This window comes from Phascolarctos cinereus, unplaced genomic scaffold, assembly GCF_003287225.1.
Source record: "Phascolarctos cinereus isolate Bilbo 61053 unplaced genomic scaffold, phaCin_HiC Scaffold_9;HRSCAF=440, whole genome shotgun sequence".
Lineage (NCBI taxonomy): Eukaryota > Metazoa > Chordata > Mammalia > Diprotodontia > Phascolarctidae > Phascolarctos > Phascolarctos cinereus.
Genome location: NW_027556402.1, coordinates 88,603,756 through 88,629,787, shown reverse-complemented (window position 1 = coordinate 88,629,787; position 26,032 = coordinate 88,603,756). Strand labels below are relative to the sequence as shown.

At 38.9% G+C, this 26,032-nt stretch overlaps 1 protein-coding gene across 3 annotated transcripts in view; it reads left to right on the top strand.

The window, feature by feature from the left end:
- Window positions 1–26,032, top strand: part of KLHL2 (kelch like family member 2) — a 143,080-nt gene that overhangs the window by 31,792 nt on the left and 85,256 nt on the right. For all 3 annotated transcript variants that reach the window (XM_020976335.2, XM_020976336.2, XM_078148719.1), the window contains 2 exons: window positions 3,275–3,381; window positions 18,279–18,400. In XM_020976335.2, coding sequence (XP_020831994.1) covers window positions 3,275–3,381; window positions 18,279–18,400 — 229 coding nt within the window. The remainder of the gene's footprint in view (window positions 1–3,274; window positions 3,382–18,278; window positions 18,401–26,032) is intronic.

The following is a 26,032-nucleotide window of genomic DNA, read 5'->3' as shown; positions in this document are numbered from 1 at the left end:
TTATCTGTAAAAGTAGTTAGTAGCACCTATCTCCCAGGGTTGTTGTAAGAATCAAGTTAGATATTTACAAAGTACTTTGCAAACCTTGAAGTGCCGTATAAATAGTAGTTATTTTTAGATGGTGAAATATTTTCCCTTCTAAATATATAGATTCAGAGGCTTTTTATTTTATTCTGAATTAAGCTTTCCCTTATCTTTGTTTAGAGAAAGAGGGTTCTTACCCTTGTATTATTTTTATTTAGCTCAATTTAATCTTATTACCATAACATTTAGAAATTATAGGTATTGTTGCGGTTACTTGTTTATGCTTTATTTTAAAGTACAGAGTTTTTCTTTTGGCTATACAGTATCACCTAACCTAACTAGAGTCCTTAGAAAATGAGTAATTCTGCTTAAGTAAATTTTTAAATGAAGATTTAAATATTGCAAATACTCAAACTTAAAAAATTCACCACCATTTTAGATTAAAATCTTAACAAAATGTAACAGAATTTTCTACCTTCTTAAATAGATATTGAACGTAATTTAAATTTTTTCATGTTTGCTCAAGAATAATATGAAAATCCATTTTTGTTCTTTGCATTAATAACAGAGTTCTTTGTGTACTTTTGAGTTTCTTTGTCTTATCACTTGGATGTCAAGATAGTCAGCAGTTACTTTTGTTGTCATGGTTCCTCCCTTGAATTATTCTCTCTGTCACCTTTACCACGTCTTTTACTGGTTACACTTTCTAATCTGTTAAGGACTGAGGAGGAACAAGATAACAAGTTTTATTCGTCAGCAAGCATTTATTAAGCACCTGTTGTGTTCCAGGCCTCTCTGCTAGGTACTAGGGATACAAGAAGAAAGAATAAAATAATCCTTACTTGCATTCTATGGAAGAAACAGCAAGTGTGCATATATGTGTGTATGTATGTGTAAACATATATGTACAATATACATATACATATTTACACACCCACATATATATTTATACATATACACATAGTATATGTGATACACACACATATGTAGTCTATGTGGTGTATGTACATACATATATCAATGTTATATGTATATGTCCATAGCATATATGATATATACATATAAATGACATATGTGAAACATGCATATACACACATACACATAAGTTCATATAGCATAAATATAAAAATGAATAACTATAAAATGCCTAAATGCAGAGTATTTGAATACAAGGTAGTTTGGCAGGGATGCGGTACTAGCCATTGGAAAGATTGGGAAAGACTGTGTAGAAGATGGTATTTTTTGCTGCTTCTTGAAAGAAGAAGTGGGCTGTGAGGCAGAGGTGAGGAGAAGAGATGATACACGAGTTATGTCTTTAGAGGACGAGAGGCATTCTTGAGGCAGAGATAAGGAGGAAAAGAGTGTATTCTAGGCCTGTGGGATCACCAGTGCAAAGATGTAGAGATGGGAAATGAGGCATCCTGGTGAAGAACAGAAAGAAGGCCAGTTGGGTTGGCTCACAGAGTGTGGGAGGTAGTCATGAAAAAGCTTTAAAAGCTAAACACTGGAGTTTATATTTGATTCTAGAGGCAACCTAGGATTGAATAGGAAAGTGATATGGTCAGATCTGTGCTTTTGAAAAAGTATTTTGTGGCCATGTGTAGGATGGACTTACAGTAGTAGGAGATTTCAGGTAGGAGACCTGAATTAAGAAACTGTTGCAGTAATGTAGGTGAGAGGCGATGAGGGTCTGAACTAAGGTGGAAGCTGTATGAGTCAAGAAGAGTAGGATGCGAGAGATGCTATGGAGGGAGAAATGGTAAGATTTAGCAACTGATTGGGTATTTGGGGTGATGGAAAATGAAAAATTGGGGATGATGATGAAGTTACAAATGCAGAAGACTGGAAGAAAGTCAGTGCCTTTGCCAGAAATAGAGAAGTTTGGGAGAGGATGTGCTTTGTAGTTGGGTGGGGGAGAAGATAATGAGCTCTATTTTAGATGTGTTGAGTTTGAGAGGTCTCCAGAGCATCCAGTTTGAAATATCTAATAGGCAATTGGTACTTCAGCATTGAAGCTCAGGGAATAGATGGGCTGGATATAAATGTCTCTATTACCTGCATAGAGATGATAGTCAAACCCATGGGAGCTGATGCGGCTACTGAGAGAAAATGTAGAGGGAGAGAGAAGAAGGGCCTAGGATTAGAACCATAGGGAACATGACCCATATTAGGGTCATGATTTGGGTGATGAGACACCAAAGGAGACTGAATAGTGATAACAAAAGTAGGAGAACTTGGTCTTAGTAATGTCACAAAAACCTAGAAGGTAAAGAGTAAATAGGAGAAGAAGATGGTAACTATGTCAGATGCAGCAGATAGGTTGAAGATGATGTGGACTGAGAAAGGACCATGAAATTTGGCAAGTAAGAGGTCATTGGTAACTTTGAAGAGAGCCTATGCAGTTGAGTGATGAGGATGAAAGGAGTTTGAAAAGGTTCCAGATTGGATGGATACAATGAATATATAATCAGCTTTTTTTTTTAGGAGTTTGGTAAGAAAGGGAGGAGAGACATCAGATTATAGCTTGAGAGGATGGTAGGATTTAATGAAAGTTTTTTAAGGATGGGGGGAGACTTGAATATGCTTGAAGTCATTAGGAAAAGAACCAGTAGTGAGGGAGAGGCTGAAAATTTGAAAAGGCATGGGATTGTTGATGAGGCAATCTGTAGGAAAAGATGGGGGTGGAGAATCAAACGTTACGTGTAACAGGTTGGTTGGCCTTCCCAAGAAGAGTTGTATATTTCAAAATAAATTAAAGCTAACATTTATATAGTGTCTTGAGGTTTGCCAAGGTTTTATTGTGCTGATACTACTTGATCTTATTTCACTCATAACAAACCCATGATGTAGGAATTACAAACATTATTATCCCCATTTTGCAGATGAGTAAACTGAGGATCAGAGAGTTTGTGAGTTGCCCAAGGTCATACAGCTGGGATTCAAACCTAGGTCTCACCTGACCTCAAGTTGAGCACTCTTTCCCCAATACTCATTTAGATTCTGAGTGACATTGTAAGGAACAAGGGCCTTGACTTTATGGCAGGGGTTTGGGATCAGCTCTTTCAAAGTCTTCAGTGTCCTCTTTCATTTTTTTATTCAGTTTCCTGGTTCAGATTCATGGTATCTTGGGTTAAAGTTGCAGGAGTTTAATGTCCAGTTGAGTGGCACGTTGCTACATTATTTTCACAGTGGTCATTGCGAATGCATTTCTCCAATTGAATAATTTGCTTCTCTCTTGTTTTATAAACAGCCAAAATTTGCTTTGTGATGTCACTATTGTGGCTGAGGACATGGAAATTTCAGCACATCGAGTCGTCCTGGCAGCTTGCAGCCCTTATTTCCATGCCATGTTTACAGGTAGGAAATATTTCAGTTACTCTTCTTTCAACACGCACAGATAAGTTTGTGGTCTCATCTTGTTATATAGTCTAAGAAACTACTTCCTGTTATTTTCTTCTTTCTAAAGCCACTCTGGTCTGCCCGTTTAGTCTTTAGGACTTTGTCTTGTAACCCCACAATTTGCTTCACTCAAATGCATGAAGCTAGGGCAGAAATGGTTGGTGTTCATTCATTTAGAAAAGTAAGAAAGTTGGATGGTTTATTGTATAGGCAGAGTTTTAACCTAGCCAACTATTGTAAGAGAAAGATATCAAGAAGTTGGACAATATCTAGATGAGGGCAACCAATATACTTACTTAAAGGCTCCAGTTCCAAGAATTAGATGAAAGAGTTGGGGGTGTTTAACCTGATGAGGAAAAGGCCCAGGTAGATCATGGTGGCTGTCTTCAAGCATTTCAGAATTGATCATGTGGAAGAGGGCTGAGACCATTTTCTTTGTCCCTAGAGAGCAAAACTAGCAATGGGTGGAAGTGTCAAAGAGGAAAATGTGGACTAAAAACCCTTAATTCAAGAATCATAGTTGGACTGATTATTGTTCTGTTTTAAAAAGAAGGGCAAGGTAGGGTTTTTTATCACTTGGCTCAAGCCTTTCTGTAAGTTGTAGGTAGAATAGATAACTCAAATTATCAGTTTGGATTTACCAGTTCACTTTTAGCATGATATATGTTAGTATTTCATAATGTGTATTATTTATTTATTCATTCATGATTCAACCTTTAATTTCATTAATTTAGAGAACTCCCAATCAGGAATCACCCTTTTCCCATGCTGATGGGTCCCCTGCTCAGAAACTTAGGTTTTTAGAGAGTTACCTAGGGCATTGAAGGAGTCAGGAGTTGCTCTGGGTCACTTTGCCAGTATGTGTCAGATACAGGACTTTATCCTAGGTTTTTCTGATTTTGAGCCCTGTTCTCCATTTACTTATGCCACACTTTGCCACAAAGTATATTTATTTTTTTAAAAAATAATTAATTTATTTTTAGTTTTCAGCATTCAGTTCCATAAGATTTTGAGTTTTCAGTTTTCTTCCTCTCCCTTTCCTCCCCCATCCCCAAGATGGCATGCAATCTGATATAGGCTGTACTTACACATTCATATTAAACATATTTTCACATTAGTCATGAGGTAAAGAAGAATTATAACTAATTCGAAGAACCACGAGAAAGAAGAAACAAAACAAAACAACAAAGGAAAAGGAGAGCAAATAGTATTCTTCCATCTACATTCAGACTCCAAAGTTCTTTCTCTGGATGTGGATAGCATTTTCCATCGTGAGTCTTTTAGAGTTGTCTAAGATCCAGGCATTGCTGAGAAGAGCTAAGTCTATCAAAGTCAGTCATCCCATAATGTGGCTGTTACTATGTACAGTGTTCTCCTGGTTCTGCTTATTTCACTCAGCATCAGTTCATGTAAGTCTTTCCAGGTTTTTAAACAACATATTGTAGGATTAGTTTTCTTAATCCACTCTGCTTTTTGCTTCCATTTTATGGGAGAGTTCATCTCATTGATATTCACAATTATGATTACTATCTGAGTCTTTCTCTCCATCCCATTTCTGTCTGTTCTTATTTTTGTCTCTCCTTTATCCTTTTCCGAACTCACTAGAGTTTTGCTTTCAACCACCGCCTCCCTCAGTCTGCCCTCCCTTCTATCAGCTGCCTTCCTTTTCTTCCCCTTTAATCTTATTACTTCTTCCCTCCCTTCTATCCATCCCCTCCCTTTTCTTTCCCCTTTCCCTTCCTGCTTCCTGTAGGATAAGTTAGATTTCTATACCTAACTGATTATGTTATTCCCTCTTTGCACCAAATCTGATGAGAGTAAGGTTCCAACAAAGCTCATCTCTCTCCCTTCTTTCCCTCTACCGTAATAGGTTTTTGTGCCTTTTCATGTGATATAATTTACCCTTGTTTGTCTCCTTCTTTCCTCTTCTCCCAGAACAATCCCTTTTCACCACTTAATTAAATTGATTTTTTGTCATTACATTAAAGTCAACTTATACCCACCCCCTCTGTCTATGTATACTCCTTTTAAATGTCATAATAATGATACAGTTCTCGAGAGTTACAGGTGTCACCTTCCCTTGTAGGTAATGTAAAAAGTTTGCCCTTATTAATAACGTGTTGTTATTTTTTTCTTTCCTGTTTACCTTTTTATGCCTCTCTTGAGTCTTGTATTTGAAGATTAAATTTGGTCTTTTCATCAGGCAGGTTTGGAAGTACCCTATTTCGTTGAATGTCCATCTCTTCCCCTGAAAGATTATGCTCAGTTTTGCTGGGTAGTAGATCCTTGGTTGTAATCTAAGCTCCTTTGCATTATGGAATATCATAATCCATACCCTACAATCTTTTAATATAGAAGCTGCAAGGTCCTGCATAATGATGACTGTGGTTCCATGATATTTAAATTGTTTCTTTCTGGCTGCTTGCAGTATTTTCTCTTTGACCTGGTAATTTTGGAATTTGGCTATATTCCTTGGTGTTTTCAATTTGGGATTTCTTTCAGGAGGTGACTGGTGGATTCTTTCAATGACTATTTTACCTTCTGGTTCTAGGACCTCAGGGCAGTTTTCCTTGATTTCCTGAAAGATGCTGTCCAGGCTGTTTTTTCATCATGGTTTTCAGGTAGACCAATAATTTTTAAATTGTCTCTCCTGTATCTGTTTTCCAGGTCAGTTGTTTTACCAATGAGGTATTTTATATTTTTATCTATTTTTTCATTCTTTTGTTTCTGTTTGACTGATTCTTGATATGTCATACAGTCATTAGCTTCTACTTGTCCAATTCTAATTTTTAACAAATTATTTCCTTCTATTAGATTTTGTACCTCCTTTTCCATTTGGCCAATTGTATTTTTTAAGGACTTGTTTTCTACAGTTAATTTTTGTCCTTCCTTTTCCAAGCTATTGACTCTCTCCTGCATACCTCTCATTTCCTTTCCCAATTTTTCTTCTACCTCTTTTATTTGACTTTTAAAATCCTTCTTGAGCTCTTCCAAGAAGGTGTTTTGGGTTTGAGACCAGTTCATATATCCCTTTGAGGTTTCACATGTGGGTATATTGACAATGTTGTCCTCTTCTGAATTTGTGCCTTGATCTTCCCTGTCCCCCCATAATTATGGTCATTTCCGTTTCTGCTTTCTGCTTGGGGTATTTGCCTATTTCCTGGCTTTTAAAGTTGAGCTCTGCTGCTGGAGCACAAGGGGCACTTTCCCAAGCTTCTTGTGCTGGGAGTCTGGGACCTGGTCATTGGCTTTGTGTGCTAGGGCCTCAGATGTTGGCAGCTGGAGGCTGTAGGGTTCTGGCAGCTTACCTGGTGTCGGGCTGGAATCAGCAACACTGGAGCTTTAGGGGTAGGGGTATGGAGTCTGGCCCCTGGAGAGCACCTAATCTCCTGGACTTCTTTAAAGCACTCAAGTGTTTGGCTGCTGGAGGATTTCTGCCAGCCTGGAGTTGTGCTGAAGCACTGGGAGATTTGGCTGCTAGAGAATGCCAGTGTATGTGGTCGTTCCCATGGTGGTGTTTACTGGTTCTTTTGACTGTGCTGAGGCACTGGTGGTAGTGGTGGGGGTGTCCTGGTTTTGGTGCTTCCCTGGTCTACCACCCTGGGGCTCAGGACCTCCCCCCTGGTTTGCTGAGGTGGGGCTTGCCGATGGCTTGCTGGGACAACTCCCCTCCTCTACTGCTCCTCCACCCCCAGAATGAGAGGGGCCTTTCCCATTAATCCTCCAAGCTTCCTGCTGCTGCCCCCATCTTTCTGCTGGCTTAGCTGTTCCAAGGTTTTTCCTGGGGTGATATTTTCTGGGCTTTCAGAGGTCAGTAAGGAGGGTGATAGTGACTTCTTGGCTCTCAGAAGTATCCACAAAGTATATTTAGCTACACTCAAGGACACGCTGCTAAATGTTGAACAACCAGCTCTCTAGGGAGAAAAAAAAATATACATATAACACACACTTTTAAGTTTTATCTGTAATATTAATATTTTCTCCATCACTTTCTTAAACCAAGACAATCAATAAATCGAGCCTAGGTTATTAAATTTTTCTCTAGCACTTTTGCTTAAGCTTAGATCTAACAGTAAATAAAGCCATTATTTGTAGCATTGGTTGATTCCCAAGGTGTACATAAATGCTCATACAACTTTTAACAGTGAGCTTTTGAGCGCTGGTAGAGGCTGGGTTCTGACACATCTCTGGCTATACCATAAACCACAAACATTATTATTTTGACCAGTCTGGTAATCACTTGGTAATCATGAAGTATTGAAAAAAACTTTAAACTTGACATTTGTGTCTTCAACAATAGGCATTCCATCTGTTTTGATGGTGCCCTGTCTGAAATGGCCTCTTGCCATTTGATTTGTTTCCAGTGCATACTCCTAAATCTGCTGGCAGGATTTCCAGGTTGCTCTTTGTGGTTTAGGGAGATGATAAGGGAGATTTAGGCTAGGGTAGGCTGGGGTCATATAGTAGTGGTGGTGGTGGTGGTGGTGGTAGCAATATAATCAGAGGGGTGGTTTTGTCAAAATATGTACCATTAAACAATTATTTTTTTATCTGCTCGTCTTTTTTAAATTTTTAAATATTCTTTTCTTTTTAAATTTTGAATTCCAGATTCTCTCCCTCCCACTATCTCCCAGCCACAACAAGGCAGACAGTAGATCAGTTATACATGTGAAATCATGTAAAACATATTTCCATATTAGCTACGTTACAAAAAAGCAAAAAAAAAAGTTTATACTGAAGAGTTCATCAGTTGTCTCTCTAGAGTTGGATAGCACTTTTTCATCATGAGTCCTTTAAATTGCCTTGGATCATTGTATTGATCAGAGTAGCCAAGTCTTTCACAGTCGATCATGATTATAACATTGCTCTTACTGTGCATGATGATCTCCCGGTTCTTCTCATTTCACTTTGCATCAGTTCATATTCTTTCCATGTTTTTTTTTTCTGAAACCATTGCTCTCATTATTTCTTATTAGCACAATAATACTCCATCACATATACCACAGCTGGTTCAGCCATTCCCCATTTGATGGGCATCCCCTCAATTTCCAATTCTTTGCTACCACAAAAAGAGCTGCTATAAATATTTTGTACTTACAGATCTTTTTCACTTTTCTTTGATCCCTTTGGGGTACAGACCTAGTAGTGGTATTGTTGGATTAAAAGAGTATGCACAGTTGGGCATAATTCCAAATTGTTCCCCAGAATAGTTGGACCAGTTTACTACTTCACCAACAGTTCATTAATGGACCTGTTTTCCCTCATCCCCTGTAGCATTTGTCATTTCTGATAGGTGTAAGGTGGTACTTCAGAATTGTTTTAATTTGCGTTTGTCTAATCAGTGGTGATTTAGAGCATTTTTTCATATCACTACAGATAGTTTTGATTTCTTCTGAAAACTGCCTATTCATGTCCTTTAACCATTTATCAATTGGGGAAAGGCTCTTATTTTTATAAATTTGACTCAATTCCTTATGTTTTTGAGAAATGAAGCCTTTATCATAGATAATTGCTGTAAATTTTTTTGATATTACTTCCTTGTCTATGGTACCTTTTAGCACAATGTCATTTTCCTCATTTTCTCTTTCAGTTAGGTCTATTTTTGCTTTTGTTTTGTCTGAGATCATGATTGCCACCCCTGCCCTTTTCACTTCAGCTGAAGGATAATAGACTCTGCTCTAGCCCTTCATTTCAGCTCTGTGTTTTTTATTGTCCTCTTTATTTGATTTCATTGGTGTAGAGGCTTTGTAGTGGTTTCAGTGGGTCCAAGTTTAGTGACTTTTGGGCATAGTTCCAAATGTTCCAGAAGAGCTGAACTATTTCACAGTTACACCAAAAGTTCTAGATTATTAGAGTGCCACTTACTACTATGTGGATTGAAAAGCTCTTTGTTTCAGTTTCCCCATCTGTAAAGTAAAGGGCTACATACATTTATGAGTTATACTAGATAACCTTTAAAGGTCTTCCAGATTCTAAATCTATAATCCTCTAACTCTAAAAAGAAATTTTTCATGGAATCCCAAGATGAGTAATGGGACAAGATCTCTAAGAAGAGATTGAACTTCATAAGAATTAAGAATAAGATATGAAATATGAATTTCAAATGTTCACTTTTCCCCCCTAATTGGAGACTCTGCCCTACTGCATTTTTTACCTTATTAGGGGTTGGAGAGGAAGGAGATAAGATTGGGCGTAGTCCTAGACAGTAAATGGGAAGCAGTAGTTCTAGGAGGGGGAGAGGTGGGAGAAGGGATGGAGAGACCAAAAAACAGTCACCATTTGAAGTAATAGCAAATCAGATTTCAAAAGCCACCTGGAACATTGTTATGATGTCTGAGATTCATGCTTGCCAAGCTACAAAAATAGAGAAAACATTGTGGTAGCTTATTTATGTTTTAGTAGTAATAATGATTAACACTGTAATAATGTGTAGGGGGATGATAAAAAGACCTTGAAAAGCAACAGCTTTAAAATAAATTTTAAAATGAATCATTTATGTGCCTATAAATTTGTCATTTGCTTATCAGAAAGTTTACTTAAGCAGGCTAAAATCATTATGCTTTATGTATTTTTAATCCTTTTTATGTGTTGAAATAGAACTGAAAATAGAATTATGGAATTGTAGACTTTTTGAGTTAGAAGGAACTTTACAAAACAATTGGAATTGAGTGATGTGAAGCTATAAAAACCAAGCTTAGTTCCCCCCAAAAAGAGACAGAATATCACCCCTTTTCCCTGATCCTTTTTGCAGCCCATGGGTGTAGAAAGTTGCATGTGATGTTCAGTTTTTGAGTTTTGCTCTGTATTTTTCCTCTTCCTTTCCCCCTCCCCCTTTCCTCCTCCCCCTCTTCTCTCTGCCTTCCCCCTCCTCTCTTTCCCTTTCCTCTTTCTTCCCCCTTCCCCTTTCCCCCTCCCCTTCCTCCTTTCCTTACCCCTTTCCCTCTTTTCCCTCTCCCTCTCCCCTTCCCTTTATCCCCTTCCCCTTCTCTTCCCTCTCCTCATAGATGTTCTCAGAAGTCTCTTCCAGAGCTAAATGCCATGATTTACGTGATAGAGCTAAAATAACAAGTGAGGACAGTGCTTAGGAGCACATGACTGGGAGTTTGAATTTATTGGAGCAGCAGCTAGAAGTTTTTGAAGAGGGGCATGATGCACCAAATGATGATTGAAGACTACTGAACAGGTGGATCATCTCAAAATTAAGAGCTATGATTAAAAAATTAGCCTACAAAATCACACACTGGAAGACTGTACAAGAGATGCTTTTACAGTAAAGAGGCAATGTCAGATAGTGGAGAGGACCTTGAATTTAGAGATGGGAGATTTGGATTTTCATCCCAGGTTTTCTGTTCACTGGCTGTGTGACCTCCAGCTGGTTACTTTATGTCTCTGAGCTTCAGGATCCTCAGCTGACTATGGGTATAATATTATTTGTAATGCCCGCCTCACAGGGTTGTGGTGATGAGCAAATGAAATGATGCACATGAAGTGCTTAGTGAACCAGAAGTCATTATACTGATGTGATCTGTTATTACCAGTCATACATCAATTATATACAGGCACACTTGGGGACATCTTAAGTGTTTTATAAATACCAATTAGAGTAATATTGGGAACATAGGGTAAAGCAGCTTGTCATGATGCAGAGGGAGCAATTCTCACATTCTATCTCTGATACATACTGGCTCTGTGACCTTGGGCTCTTAGTGTCTGCAGGCAAATCCCTAGGACTGTTAGGCTGTAGGGCAGCTGCTGCTTTGATAGAGGGAGGTTCCTTACTGGGAGTTCTCTGTACCAATGAAGTCACAGGTTTGGTCTTAAAAAGTTAATCCCCAGAACCACTAGAGTGTGAGCACCTAGAGGTAGAGATTCCTTCCTGTACTGTTGTACTTGCCCGGTGCTTGCACAGATACAGAATGTCGCACAAGACTTAGTCTTCTAGGGCAACTTGTGTATGGTGTATCTTTATATACATATACATACATGCACACACATATACATATATGTGTACAAATACATGTCATATACACAAACACATAATATATTCCTATATTATGCATGTATATGTGCATATGTACTTATATATGTATATCTATCTATGCTAGGAACACAGTAAATTGTTGATTTGGGTGTGGCCCTTTCCAGGAATATCCCAATGAAAAGCACAGCACTGAATCCTGGTTTCTGAAGTAAAGGAAACCCTCAGCTCTGAAAAAACCTGACTATCAAAAATCTTCCAGATGCCCCCTTTTAAGGAGGGCTTGAGAAAAAAGCTTTTATCCAGATAAAGAGCTATTTCTGCTTGTTCTTTGATCTTCTTGTTCTTTCTCTCTCCCTTCTCTTTCTTCCTTTTGTCTTTTGTCTTTTTCTTCCTTCTTTCTCTTTTTTTAAAAATTTTTTTAGACTTTTTGGTGAGGCAGTTGGGGTTAAGTGACTTGCCCAGGGTCACACAGCTAGTAAGTGTCATGTGTCTGAGGTCAGATTTGAACTCAGGTCCTCCTGACTCCAAGGCTGGAGCTCCATCCACTGCACCACCTAGCTGCCCCTTATTCTTTCTCTTGCTTTCTTTCCCCCTCTCCCTCCTTTTTTCTTTTTTTCTTGCTCTTTTGTTTTCTTGCTATCTTTCTTTTTCTTGCTTTCTCCCTCCCCTCCCCTCCCCTCTCCTCTCCTTATCTCATCTCATCTCTTTTCTTCTCTTCTCTCTCTCTTTGTCTCTTTCTCTCCCTTTTTATTTGCTATTGCAAAATGCACATTAATCTCGTCCCCCTTTCCTACATATGATATTGTGGCTTCATTTTCTTTATTAACTCCCCTATCTGTTACGCTGTAAAGCACATAGAAACATCTTTGATTTTTCTAGGGAAGTACCAGGGTACATTTAATGCACTTAAGTTCTTAGAAGAACAGCTCCTATCTGAGATCTTGTCAGCTTGTCTCCAGGGAGGCATGCAGTTAAATGCACATCACCATTATCGCTTCTCCCCTCCCTGAGTTTGTGTTTGGCAATGGAATTTTGTGTAATGATGGATTCCCATAGGCCTTGCTGAGAGTTTACTGCAGCTGATGGTGCACTACATCAGAAAATGAAATGAGCTTTCAAGAAATCTTGAGGACAGCCTGACATTTTTCTAATGGAGGAGCAGGATTAAGACGAAAGCAGTTATTTGTGCCCTTGTTTTTATTCCAAGTCTTTTGTGGTTGTGTCATAATAAATCCCAGATCAGCGATTTTCAGGCCTTTAGCTTTCACTTAAACTAGCATAATTTCCATAAGTGAATTCCTGACTTCCAGATTCTTCTTTTGGTTTTCATATTGACCTTTTCTCTCCCCAGCTTCTCACAAATCTGACCCAGTGATTATTTATCCTAAACTTATATATGCGTAGGATCATAGAATTGAAGGGACCTTAGAGGCTGTTGAGCCAAACTCTTTCCTTTGACAGATGAAGAAATTGAGTCCCAGAAAGATTAAATGATTTGTCCAAGGTCACCCATCTAGTAAGTATCTGAGGAAGCATTTGAACCCAAGTCTTCCTGTCTCCAAGCCTGGCAGTCTATCAGTGATATCTAAACTTTTTAAATTGCATATTCCTGTCAGTCAAAATTTTTTAAATGACCCCCAAGATGTGTATGTTTATTTATAAATTTCATGTATTTCCTACTGGGCTAAAATGATTCACATTGCAAAACTTACACACAAAAGAAATTAAACTAAGGTGATTAAGATGAAATAATATTTGAACTGATACTTGAATATGTTGAGTAGGGAAGTGACAAAGTTGGATGTGCCCTTTAGGAAAGTCATTTTGGCAGCTGTGTGAAAGATGGCTTCAAGAAGGCAGAGCCTGGTGGCAGGGAGACCAGTTGGCATGCCATTGCAATAGTAATAAGGGCCATGTGAATGGAGAAGGGAACAGATGTGAGAGATGTGGAGGGATAATCAGCAAAACTTGGTAACTGAGTGAGAGCAACGAGGCAAGGGTGTTGTTGAGCTTTGAACCTGGTAACTTGAAGGCTACTGGTGCCTTTGACAGAAATAGAGATATTTGGAAAAGATGTGGATTTGGGGGACAAAAGTAATGGAATCACAGCCCATTTTTGCCTGTTTATCTTACGCTGTGCACTCTTCCCCACTGAAAAACAAAAAGGATATTGTAGGATAGGAGGAGGGGCCAGGCTTACTCAGCAGCTATGCTCCACAGAATCCACACTAAGGGCTGTCTTCTGCTGCCAGGAGGGGATGAGGAGAAGTTGGGTTGTGGGGTTGCTGGGCGGTAGGGGAAGCTTTGGGGAATTTTGCCTGTGCAGCATCAGGTTCAGTCCATCAGTCAGCTGGTATGTATTAAGCACTCACTATGTGGCAGGCACCGTGTCAGAGACACAAAGGAGTCCCCCCCGGCCCCGCAAACCCCCCCCCCCATAAAAACAGTGCGTGCTCTCAAGGAGTTCAGGGGAGGCCACATGTGGACAGCTATGTACAAACATAATATATACAGGATAAGTTGGGTATAATCTCAGAGAGAAGGCAATAACATTAAAGAGAACTAGTAAAAAACAAGAATAAAAAACAGTTTCTTGTGGAAGGTGAAATGTTAGCTGAGACGTGAAGGATGCCAGGGAAGCCAGGAGATGGGGATGAAAAGGGAAAGCATTCCAGGCAGGAGAGACAACCAAGTAGCAGGCTGTTGGAGTAGTCAGGGCATTCGGTGATGCGGGCCTGCTCTAGGGTGGTTGTAGTGTCAAAAGAGGGAGGGGGACACCTATGAGCTGTTAAGGAGGTAGAAATGACAGGATTTAACCACTGATTGGATATGGGAGAAGTCAGAGAGAGGAGCACATGACCCGTGTGAGCTGGGGTGACTAGATGAATGATGGGATTTTAAAAATATATATATTTTAACATTCATTTTTTAAAATTTTGAGTTCCAAATTCTCTCCCTCCTTCCCCCATCCTTGAGAAGGCATACAATTTGATATAGATTATACATGTGCAGTCATGCAAAACATATTTCCATTTTAGCTATGTTGAAAAAGGAAACACAGACCTCCCCCCAAAAAACAAGAAAAATAAAGTTTTAAAAAGTATGCTTCGATCTGCTTTCAGACTCCATTGATTCTTTCTCAGGAGGTGGATAGCATTTTTCAAGAATAATGGTACTTTTGACAGAATTACAGAAGTTAGAGGATAGAGTTTTTTTTATATTGAGTTTAAGATGCTTATAGTACATCCAGTGCATACATCCAGTATATTCCGTGGCTAAAAAGGTACTTGGAGATGTGGGATTGGAAGTTGGGAGAGAAATTAGGTCTAGACAAGTAAATATGAGAGCCATCTGTATAGAGATGGTAATTCAGTCCATGGGAGCTGATGAATCACCAAGTGAAATAGCATAGAGGGAGAAGAGAAGAAGGCCCAGTACAGAGCCTTGGGGGCTCCCAACTGCTAGAGGGCATGATCTGTTCTAGATTCTAGATGAAGATCCTGCAAAGGAGACAGAGAAGGAATCATCAGACAGGTAGGAGGGGAAGCAGGAGAGATCAATGTCACAAAGACTTAGAGAGAAAAGAGATCAAGAAAGATGGTGATTGACCATGTCAGGGGTTTCAGAGATGTCAAGAAGCATGAGGATTGAGAAAAGGCCATTAAATTTGACAAAAAAAGAAGAAATTGTTTGGGCTTTCAAGAGAACAGTTTCATTTGAATGATAAGGTTGGAAACCAAACTGCAAAGAGTTAAGATAGTGAGAAAGGAAGTGGAGGAGCTTAGACATAAAAGGGAGATTTGGATTCCTTCCTTCCTCCCTCCCTCCCCTCCCTTCCTCCCTCCCCCCCTCCCTTCCTCCCTCCCCCCTCCTTTCCTTCCTTCCTTCCTTCCTTCCTTCCTTCCTTCCTTCCTTCCTTCCTTCCTTCCTTCCTTCCTTCCTTCCTTCCTTCCTTCCTTCCTTCCTTCCTTCTTTCCTTCCTTCCTTCCTTCCTTCCTTCCTTCCTTCCTTCCTTCCTTCCTTCCTTCCTTCCTTCCTCCCTTCCTTCCTTCCTTCCTCCCTTGCACCAAATTAATTTTGGTTGCATATTAAACTTGCAGTCCACTAAAATCACTAGATTTTTCTTTTTCAGAACTGCTGTCAAACTATAGCTCCCCCATCTTGTACTTATGAATTTGATTATTTTGTGCCCAAGTGTAAGATTTTACATTTATCCCTGTTTAATTTCATCTTGTTAGCGTCAGCCCAATGCTCTAGCCTGTCAAGATTCTTTTGGATACTGACTGTTGTCTAACGCATAAGCTATCCCTCCCAGTTTCTTGTCATCTGTAGATGTGATGAACATGTCACCTATGTCTTTATCCAAGTCATTGATAAAAAAATTAAGAGCATAAGGCCAAGCATGGACTTCCTGACATTGAACTCTTCTTTGAGTTAGAATAGCCGCCTAGTTCTGAAACCATCATCATATCTCTCTCTCTTCTCTTCAAGAATAGTGTGAAATACTTTATCAACACCTTTTCTAAAATCTAGGTAAACTATATCCACAGCTTTCTCTTCATCAACTAGTTTAGTAATATAGTCACAGAAATGGAAATGAGATTTAGTCTGGCATGACCTGTTCTCAGTGAAGCCAGACTACATCTTTGTAATCATTGCTTCCCTGCTCAACAATCATCTTTTGAGTGATCTGTTCTAGAATTTTACCAGGAATCTTCTGAGTTTTCCTCCAGCTTTAGATTTTGTGTTTCTGTGATATGTAATTAAGTTTGTGTTCCCCACTTCCCCTACTCCCCTACCAACACCCTCCTCCTCCCACATCCCCTGGACTTCTGATCATATATATGATTCTTTCCTGAAAAAACTTGGACGTTCCTAAGTTGGAAAGATAATGTTGCTTGAATAGACATTTCCACATGAAACTCCTGTTCGTATCATGAGTGTTCTACAGAAAAACATTTAAGGAATGAGATGTGAAAATGCCTTCCTCTTCATTTTCCTTCCATAAAATGTAGGAGCATGGAGACATTATTATGTATTCGGCAAGTGATAAAGTGTTTTAAAACCTCCAGGATAAAATATACATTTTTTTTTGTCTTTTAAAGCCCTTCATCTCCAATATTCTTACACCTGACTCTCCCTACCCCATACTATGTGTGATCTATGCCAATCTCCCAACTCCTGGCGTTTTCACTGGCTGTGTCTGGAATGTCCTCCATTCTCATCTCCACTTCCTAGTTTTTTCCTTGGCTTCCTTCAAGTGTCACCTAAAGTTCTACTTTCTGTAAGAAGGCTTTCCCAGTCTTCCTTTTAGTGCCTTTGAGTTGAGATTACCTCCAGTTTTTGCTGTATATATCTTCATTCTTTCAATCGGTAACCATTTATATTAAATGCCTACTAAGTGCTGGGGATACAAAAAGAGGAAAAAATACAGTCCCTGCCCTCACAGAGTTTACGTGCAGAGACAACATGCAAACAGATACATACAAAGCAAGCTATGTACAGGATAGATAGGAAATAATTGACAGGGGAAAGGCATTGGAATTAACAGGGGTTAGGAAATCCCACCTTCCTGTAGAAGGTGGGCTTTTAGCTGGGACTTAAAGAAAACCAGGGAGGTCAGTAGTCAGAGTGGAGCCGGGAGAGTGTTCCAGGCATGAGAGACATCTAGATAAAATTGCCAGAAACAGAGAGATGGATCATTTTTGTGCATGGTTGTTTGCTTATTGTCCTCCCCTATTAGACTGTGAGCTCCTTGAGAACAGTGACTGTCTTTTGCCTTTCTTTGTATCCCTAGCATTTAGCTTAGTGCCTGGAACATAGTGGGTACTTAATAAATGCCACTCACAGACCTTCCCTAACATTCATTCCATGGTTTACCCTACTTTATTCTGATCTAACCCTTTACTGTGTATTCTCATTTCTGTAGTACTGTTTATACATATTTACTGTGTCTATTCAAATAGCAGCTTATTACCTCTGTTCTCTAATTGCCTCATGTATACAGACCTTCCCTTCCCAATGGGGATTAAAACAAGACTACCTGATAGACTGTGTAAATGCTTAAGTCCATCAGTCACCAGTAAGCATTTATTAAGCACTTACTATGTCCTCGGTACTATAGTTACAAAGGCAAAAATTGTCCTCAGGGAGCTTACATTCCATTGGAGAGACTTGTACATAGAATGATAAAAACCAAATGACATTATTTTGTTTAGCACCTATCCATTATGAATTTGTGCTTGGTAATTAACAGCATTGCTTTTCTAATTATCAGCCTTCAAAAGTTGTTACATAAAATGGCTACATTAAACTCCTCAGGAGGTTTCTCTTAAATGTCTCTCTTTTCCCAAATTTTGACCCTCAAGAAGGCAGCCAAGGGAGCAACATGTAATTTCTGTGTTTTTCTCTTCTCTGGGTGTTATGTAGCTTTTGGCTCTACTAGTTGCCTTACCCAGATGGTTGTAGGAGGGTCATTTTTATTCTGGGTCTGTAATGATCAGAACATCCCGAGACCAGCTACATTGCTTCTCAGGAAATATACCATTTCTCCACTAAAATTTTACTGTACTCTAACCTGAGCTGTCAAAGGCTATGCCAGTAGAATGCAAGCTGCAATAGGGCCTACAGTCTTGAAGGGCTTCAATTATAGCCCCTATCATATCTATTGTCCAAGAACCAGCATAGCTGAGTACAGAGTTGCTGACCACCTATTTTGGCCATAGCAAATCACAGAGACCAATTCATTGTGCATGTGGAGCAGCCATCACTTGGTTACTTAGGGGATGCCCACAGCAATGGACTCAACAGCCATTTTGTGGTATTGACATCTGTTTACAATGCTAGTTGTTGTAACACTGGGCTTAAATTATAGGTGAGATGAGCGAAAGCCGAGCGAAGAGAATTCGAATAAAAGAAGTGGATGGCTGGACGTTGAGGATGCTCATCGACTATGTTTACACTGCTGAAATCCAAGTCACTGAAGAAAATGTGCAGGTAAGAGCAAATACATTATGATAGGGTATTTTAGGTGATAGGGAAGGGAGGAAGCATTCTCTGAACTAAGACACATATTCCACCGCCTACAGACTGTTCCTCTTCTGATAAAGTTAGAGAAGTTGTTGCACAAAACTTAACTTCTGAGTGATGTGAGGGATGATTATACTGTTGTAGTACTGTTTCTGATCGTATCTTCAGTGTTCTTAGAACTGAGTTGTAAACATTCGGCTTCTTTGTGAACTTATTCTTTTCATGAAAGTATCTGTCATGTTTATCAATAACTACTGATAGCTGCTGTTCATAATCTTTATTTCATGGAAGAATGGAGAGGGAAAAGGAATCGGCAGAAAACCAACAGAAATGTTTTTCTTTATTATCGTCAATAGCCTCTCTTCCACATACTTGAGAATATTATGTTCATTTTCTTTTAGGGTACAGCTAAATTAGTATTATTTAGAAAACTGAAAATTTGGGCTAGATTCTTAAAAAAATTTCTCTGAATTCTACTTGCACCCACCAGACATTATGGATTCTGTTATTTTTTTCTCTGGAAGATAGAGAGTACAATTTAAATGTCAGCTTTTGGAAATTGAAGTCTTTACAATTTAAGAAGCTGTAGAATATTATAGATTATTCCATACAAGGACTTAAAACTAGGGTAGCTTCTCCTGATCTGCCTCAGAGACCCTCCAGTCTTAGTCTGAAGAATCCCTCTGCCAGGGATAAAATGATTGGGAGAGGTTTAATCTGTAATTCTGAGACAGAAGTGTCAATTATTTGCATGGTTCTTGTGGTAGAACAAGAGATTGCGGCCATCATGCCACAACAACAAATACAACGTATATTAACAATAGCTGTAATGACTGAGGAAGAGCATGGAAACTCAGTCTGAAAGGAATATATGGTGAATGATGTGGCAGAGACCATACAGCCAGATAGTCATCTTCTGTACTTTGTGTGAGATCCAGCTTGGCCGTAGGAGCCTGTCCATTTTTAACACTATAGGAAGATACTTTTGATAAGAAGTTTATGATGAGCTTTGTTTTGATATACACAATCAGTTTACTGCCTCTCTACAACTAATCCCCATTGATGTTATCTTCCAGATTCCAAGGCATGGTTTCCAATGAGCCATAAGTCCTAGTGTGGCAGATTTTTGATCCATTGCTTTTTCTCTGCCAATTTGCTTTTCTTCATCCCTGTGCACCCTGTAGCTAGGCCTCAACTAGTGCATTCATTACTTAACTGATTTCCTTGATTCATGAACTAGGCCATAGGGGTAACAGCTGTGAGAATGATTTGACCATAAATGAGCACCCTGTGTAAGCAGACCTCCTGAAGGTTGTTTGTAATCAGGACTAAAACCTACAAGGAACTAGGAGAACGCCTCTAGTGTTGCTTTTAATAACCATCACATTCTTTCCATCCTGAGCTCTTAGTCACGACTGCCTTTCAGAAAACCACTTGCTGTCCTAATTTGCCTTTTTAAATGTCTACTGCTTAAACCTCCCAATAATACATTAAGAAGGTTCTGTTTGCAAGATGTGGTAAATGTCTCTTAGAATTCTATCTACCACCACCACCCACTTTTTGTTCTCTTTAGCAAAAATGTAGCTGTGGATTTAAAGTCTTATTTTATCTAGTGGAGGGGGGAAGGACTTATATGGGATAAATTTTTGTGGTACTGTGGAAACATTAGGCCACACCGTGTTCTGGTGTATAGAGAACCAGCTCCAGAGTCAGTAAGTCATAGGTTTAAGTCCTTCCAGTGACCCAGACTAACTCGGGGATTCTGGGAAATTCACTTAACTTTCCAGTGCTATAGGCATCTTTATAAAGATTATAAATCTTAGGATTTTGGGGGCGTATGGAAAAAGTTTAAGAATTCCTGCAGTGTAGACATACTGTCCTGGCCATGCCTGTGACCCTGTTTTATCTACCTGTTCCTGTAAGTTTTCTAACAACCAGATAAAATTCTAGCAAAAATAAATAGCTGAGATTGGCAGATATAATCCATCGTATTTCCAAAATATCCTTTTTCTCTTTTCAATATTTCATTATTGTTACACCATCCCTTGCCCTGTGGGGCTACCACAACCCATAACAATCCCTTTTTTTCCCATTTCGGGGAAGGAGAGGCAGGAGAGGAGAGCCTTTTCACAGGTGTCTGGTGTTCTTCCTAACGGTGGGGCTGAACGCAGACTTGGACCAAGCTAGACGTGTAGGAATTTGAAACTGGGGGATACCTGTCAGTCATTCATAGGCTGGTATGTGAAAAAGCAGGCAAAATTGAATCTGGGCATTTCTATAATTTAGGAGGTTGTCCCAATGAATGTGGTGGGTTTTCTCTATTTAAAAAGAGCTGAGTCTGTTCTCAGATAACCAGTGTTTATGTAAATCGGAAGGACATTGTGCTCTGTATTCTCTGTGTACTTGAGCTGTTCTGATAGTTGACTGTCATAGTCAAACTATGCTTGCCTCATGCCACTGACCTTGGGGATGAATATCTTCTGCATGTTTGATGATATAAAAAAAGATACATGTTTGCAGTGAACTATTATTAAAAGATCACAATGCTAACACCAAGAAGTGATTGTCTTATTCACTCAAGTAAATAAATAACCCTTGGTCCTGAGAGATTTCTTTAGCAGTGAAGAACAAGTTTTATCTCTACTGAGTTAGAATTCATTGTTGCCTTATTTTGGCCTTCAGCTGTTCCAGTCCTGTCTGACTCTTCCTGACCCCATTTGGGGTTTTCTTAGCAAAGATACTGGAGTGGTTTGCCATTTCCTACTTCAGTTCATTTTACAGATGAGGAAACCAAGGCAGACAGGGTTAAGTGACTTGCCCAAGGTCACCCAGCAAGTAAATGTCTGAGGCCAGATTTAACTCAGGAAGATGAGTCTTCCTGACTCCTGATTGCACTATTTATAGTGCCACCTGGCTGCCTTGTTGCATAATTTTGAGTGCTTTAAAAAAATTCACAACAAATATTCTGATAACCCCTTCCCTGAAAACTTTTAGTTTGAACCATTTTGTGTCTTTCTTTGAAAATGTGAGGGCTTTTTGAATTTGAGTGTTTGGGTTTATTTACGTTATGGTGAAGTGTTGGTTTTTTTGGGGGGGGTAAATGAGGTAAGTTAATTTCTCTTCTAAAAAAAGAGGAAAAACACAAGTTTTGCCAAAACCTTCCCCCTCACCAACATCATTTTAGTTGAATCATACACATTTCAAACTTAAGAAGCTAGAACCTCAGCTTGAGAATGATTCACACAGTTAAAGAGTTTGAATGTGCCTTAAAAGTCATTTAGTCCTTCTATCTTATGTATTTTTTGTTCAGTTGTTGTTCAGTCACGTCCAACTTTTCATGACCCCTTTTGGGATTTTCTTGGCAGAGATCTTTAAATGGTTCAGTCTTCAGCATACATTGGGCAGTGCTGGGAAAGAAAGTTTGGATAAGACGTGGTCCCTGCCCTCAGAGCTTATTATCTGGATTTAATAGAAGCTGCTCTGATCATAGATGCAGATCAGATTAGTGTCTTGTCACCCACATATTGCATAAATTGGAGAGCCACAAAGCAAATATATGAGAACCAAGGTATGCGGGTCAGAGAAAACCACGTGGAAGAGAAAAGATTTAAGTTGAACTTTAAAGGATGGTTTTAGGTCTTAATTAAGGAGGAATTCTCAGTGGAGAGAAAGGTCCTCTAGAACCTCGCGTTTGTGTTCACTGCATTAAGCCCCAAGATATTGCAGAGCTTTCTGGAAGAAATCTGTAATCACTCAAAGGAATTTGGCCTGACCATTTATATAAAATGACCAAGTGGAGGAACAGTATCTATTGCCCAGATTTCATCATGCATCAGAATAAATACTCTGTAGACCTATGTCTGTCAGGAACAGACAGTACAGATGCACAGTTGAGTGGCCAGGAGTTGAAAAGGAGGAAGAAACTGGGTGATTTGCTTTTGGGAAATTTGCAAAGCACTTTAACTGACTCTGTGCATTGTATGAAAGCAGATGTCCATCTTTTCTGTGCAAACATTTTTAACAGTGTGGGTATATGGAAGAGACACATGGAATACAACTACCTTCAAAGTTGAAGGGTGTGTAGTGCCTGTTGTTGTTGTTCAGTACTTTCAATTGTGTCCAATCCTTCATGACCCCATTTGGGGTTTTCTTGGCAAAGATACTGGAGTGGTTTGCAATTTCCCTCTCCAGCTCATTTTAAAGATGAGGAAATTGAAGGCAAACAGGGTTCAGTGACTTGCCCAGGGTCACACAGCTAATAAGTGTCTGAAGCATTTGAAATCAAGTCTTTCTGAGAAGGAATATACATGACCCTCCTTCTACTACCAAGCCATTGCATACACTATTTTCCCCACTTCCAAGAATTAGTCACACCTGGCTCCAGTCATGCTAGAAACCCTTTTGGCAGTGTACATAAGCCTGAACAGACATTGTCGATTACATATAAATTTATTGGTTGCATATGTGCTTGTACAATTTGTATGTGCTTTTTGACTCTTCTACCAGCTTGTTTTTAGAAAGGCAAATTTTAGCCAAACAATCCACAGCAAGTCCTCAATAAACATAATCTATTGATTAGCTTGAACATCAGGAGTATATGACTATAAAATAATAAGGCCGGAAATATTGTGTACTGAGGCAGTATAGAGACTGACTCAGTGGAATGGGCTGCTCTAGGGCAAGAGCACAAGAGATGAGTTACAAAACCTATTGTAAATAAGCCCTCAGAAAATTCAGCTACTTCGTTATGTCCAAGATGGATCCAAAACCCATGAGAAGAATTGTTCACTGATGAAAACTTTATTTCCCTGTTTACTTCTGGTTTATTGGGAGCAGAAAAAAATAATGATGGGCCCTCAGAATTTAATGTCATTTATATTTGTGTGTGTGTGTGTGTGTGTGTCTGTGTCTGTGTCTGTGTGTGTTAGTTTTGTGATCCAACTTGACCCAAGAGATTTTGAGCTATCTAGTTCTTTTGAGCCTAGTCTAAACAAAATGTCTTATTGTCAGTCACCTGAGTGGTCAGGGAAGGATCAAATCCTTAAGTTTATAAACTCTGTTAGTTTAAAAGTGGTACTGGGGGTGTCATGGTGAGATGATTAAAAAAGAAAATTTAAGCCACATGATGTAGAGAACACCCAGATGAGAATACTTTCCTATCTGCAAATAGGTAACTGTTTTTATATTTTAGAATCTTAGAGACTTGCTTGAGGCACTGAGAGGTTAAGTGAGTTTGTTAGTAAGCAAGCATTTATTAAGCACTAGCAGTGTGCCTACCACATGGGGATACAAAGAAAGTCACAAACAGCCCCTTCCCCTCAGGGGATTACATTCTTTTTTTTTTTTAAGGCAGTTGGGGTTAAGTGACTTGCCCAGGGGTCACACAGCTAGTAAGTGTCATGTGTTTGGTCTGAGGCCAAATTTGAACTCGGGTCCTCCTGACTTCAGGGCCGGTGCTCTATCCACAGCACCACCTAGCTGCCCCAAGGGGCTTACATTCTTAAGGGGTAGACAACATGCAGAGTAGGTACATACAAGTGTGGTGTGTCCCACACAGCAACCCAAATTAATGTTTGTATGTATGCTATATGTAATATAATATAAGTATGCTATATGACCTGTTACCTTTATCAGGCAAGAACCCGCCTTTGATTGAATCACAGAATCAGTTATTCCTAGATGGTGTGTGTCAGCCTTATCTCCCTTGACCATCTCCTTAGCTTTCTAAACTAAAGTGTCCCTCCCTAACAGTTGCTGCCCTGTGTTAGAATATGTTATCCTGTTAGAATATAAGTTCCTTGAGGGCAAGTACTCTCTTTGCTTTTATATTTGTATTCCCATACCTTGGCATCAAGCTTAGCAGATAAAATGTTTAATAAAGGCTTTTCATTGATATTTCTGAAAACTCATATCCAGAATTTGGATAGATATTTAGGGACAAGAATAAAAGATTCTTACTTTGCTGCAGATGTGCCCTGTAACGCAAGAGCTCCGCTCCAGGCAGATTCACACTGGATTTGGCCAGACTGAAAAATGACAGTGGAGCAGTAGATAAGGGATTCATACTACTTCATTCTCAAGGCGGCCGGTAAAGACAAGGAATAGGAGCATCCACACCTACTGACCTGTGCTCATTTGATATATAGAGAAACACGCAAAGAACGCAGCATGCCAACAATAAGCTTATAAGTTTACATTATCTTTGGTTGCATAATGATGTGTCAGCACCACAGTGTTAGTGTTTTTAGGCTGTGGATCCTGGCTGCCTGTATCAAACTGGATTCATGCTGCAACATGCCCCCAGCCATTCCCATGTATATGGGCAGTGTATAAATACTAAGCTCTCTATGAGGATTGGAAGGTCAAGGTGTATCCTTGATTGTTAGGAACCGCTTTTCACTGATTTGCATTCATTTGAGAAAACTGAAATCTCGATACATAACTCTCAAGAATTTTTATTCTATCACTTCCTAAAACTTTTGTGGTAAATATAGTAAATGAGTGGGTGAAGCGAGAAGGGGAGGAGTTGTAATCCGTAAAAGAGAAAAGGTTTTTACATCATGAAAGTTACAGTTGTCCACATATTTCATTATAGAAAGAAGAAAAAGACTCATAAAAGAAATTGAACTTTAAAAAAAAGAAATATATGCTTAGGAAATATAATTCTTATTAGAAATATATGTAATATAAATATATATTCACACATATATAAAATTTGACAAAGTGGTAACAAAACTGCTCAGTTTGTGTCCACTTCTGTTAGATTTATACTAACGTCTTCCACCATATACCACATTAAACTGTATATGTGATCTAAATATAAAAAGCTCACGTAATTGAAAAAAAATTGGAGAAAGGAAGAAGGTATTTTTCACAACTATGGCTAGGATAAAAATTCTTGCCTAAAGAAGGGATAAAAGTGATTATAAAAAATAAAGGAAACAATTTTGATTACATAAAATTGAAAAACTTTTGTACAAGCGTAATAAATACAGTGAGAATTAAAAGGGGAAAAGGTTGGGGGAAATCATCACATAATATTTTTCTACTAGAAGTTTATTATAACTAAGAGCTATATCTATATGTATGTATTTAAAGAATTGGTAACAAATAGATAAGAATGAGCCATTTCTTTTTAGATAAGTGGATAAGGATTTAGCTTTTCTGGAGAACCATTCTTTTCTTCCCCTTAGAAGTAAGATAAAAAGCAAGTCTGTTGTGATCTCAGGTAGCTTTCAGCATTCTAAAACACATATAGAAACATGTTTTCTGGTAGCAAAAAACTGGAAGCAAAGTAGTTGTTCAGTGATTTTGGAATGACAGGCCATATTCTTGTGCACAAATGTAATGGGATATAATTGTTCATAAGAAACAATGATCAGAAGGAAGTTAGAGAAACATGAGATGGCATGTATGAACTGATACAAAGTGAAGCGAGCAGAACCAGAATCTTAATATGCATATTGACTATAATGTGAACAAAAAGGACATTTGAATGATGCTAAATGTTATGTAATTCCAGTGACCAGCATTAGCCCTGGAAAAGAGATAAGGAAGCATCTCCATGTGTTCAGTGGAGAAGTAATTTACTACAGGTGT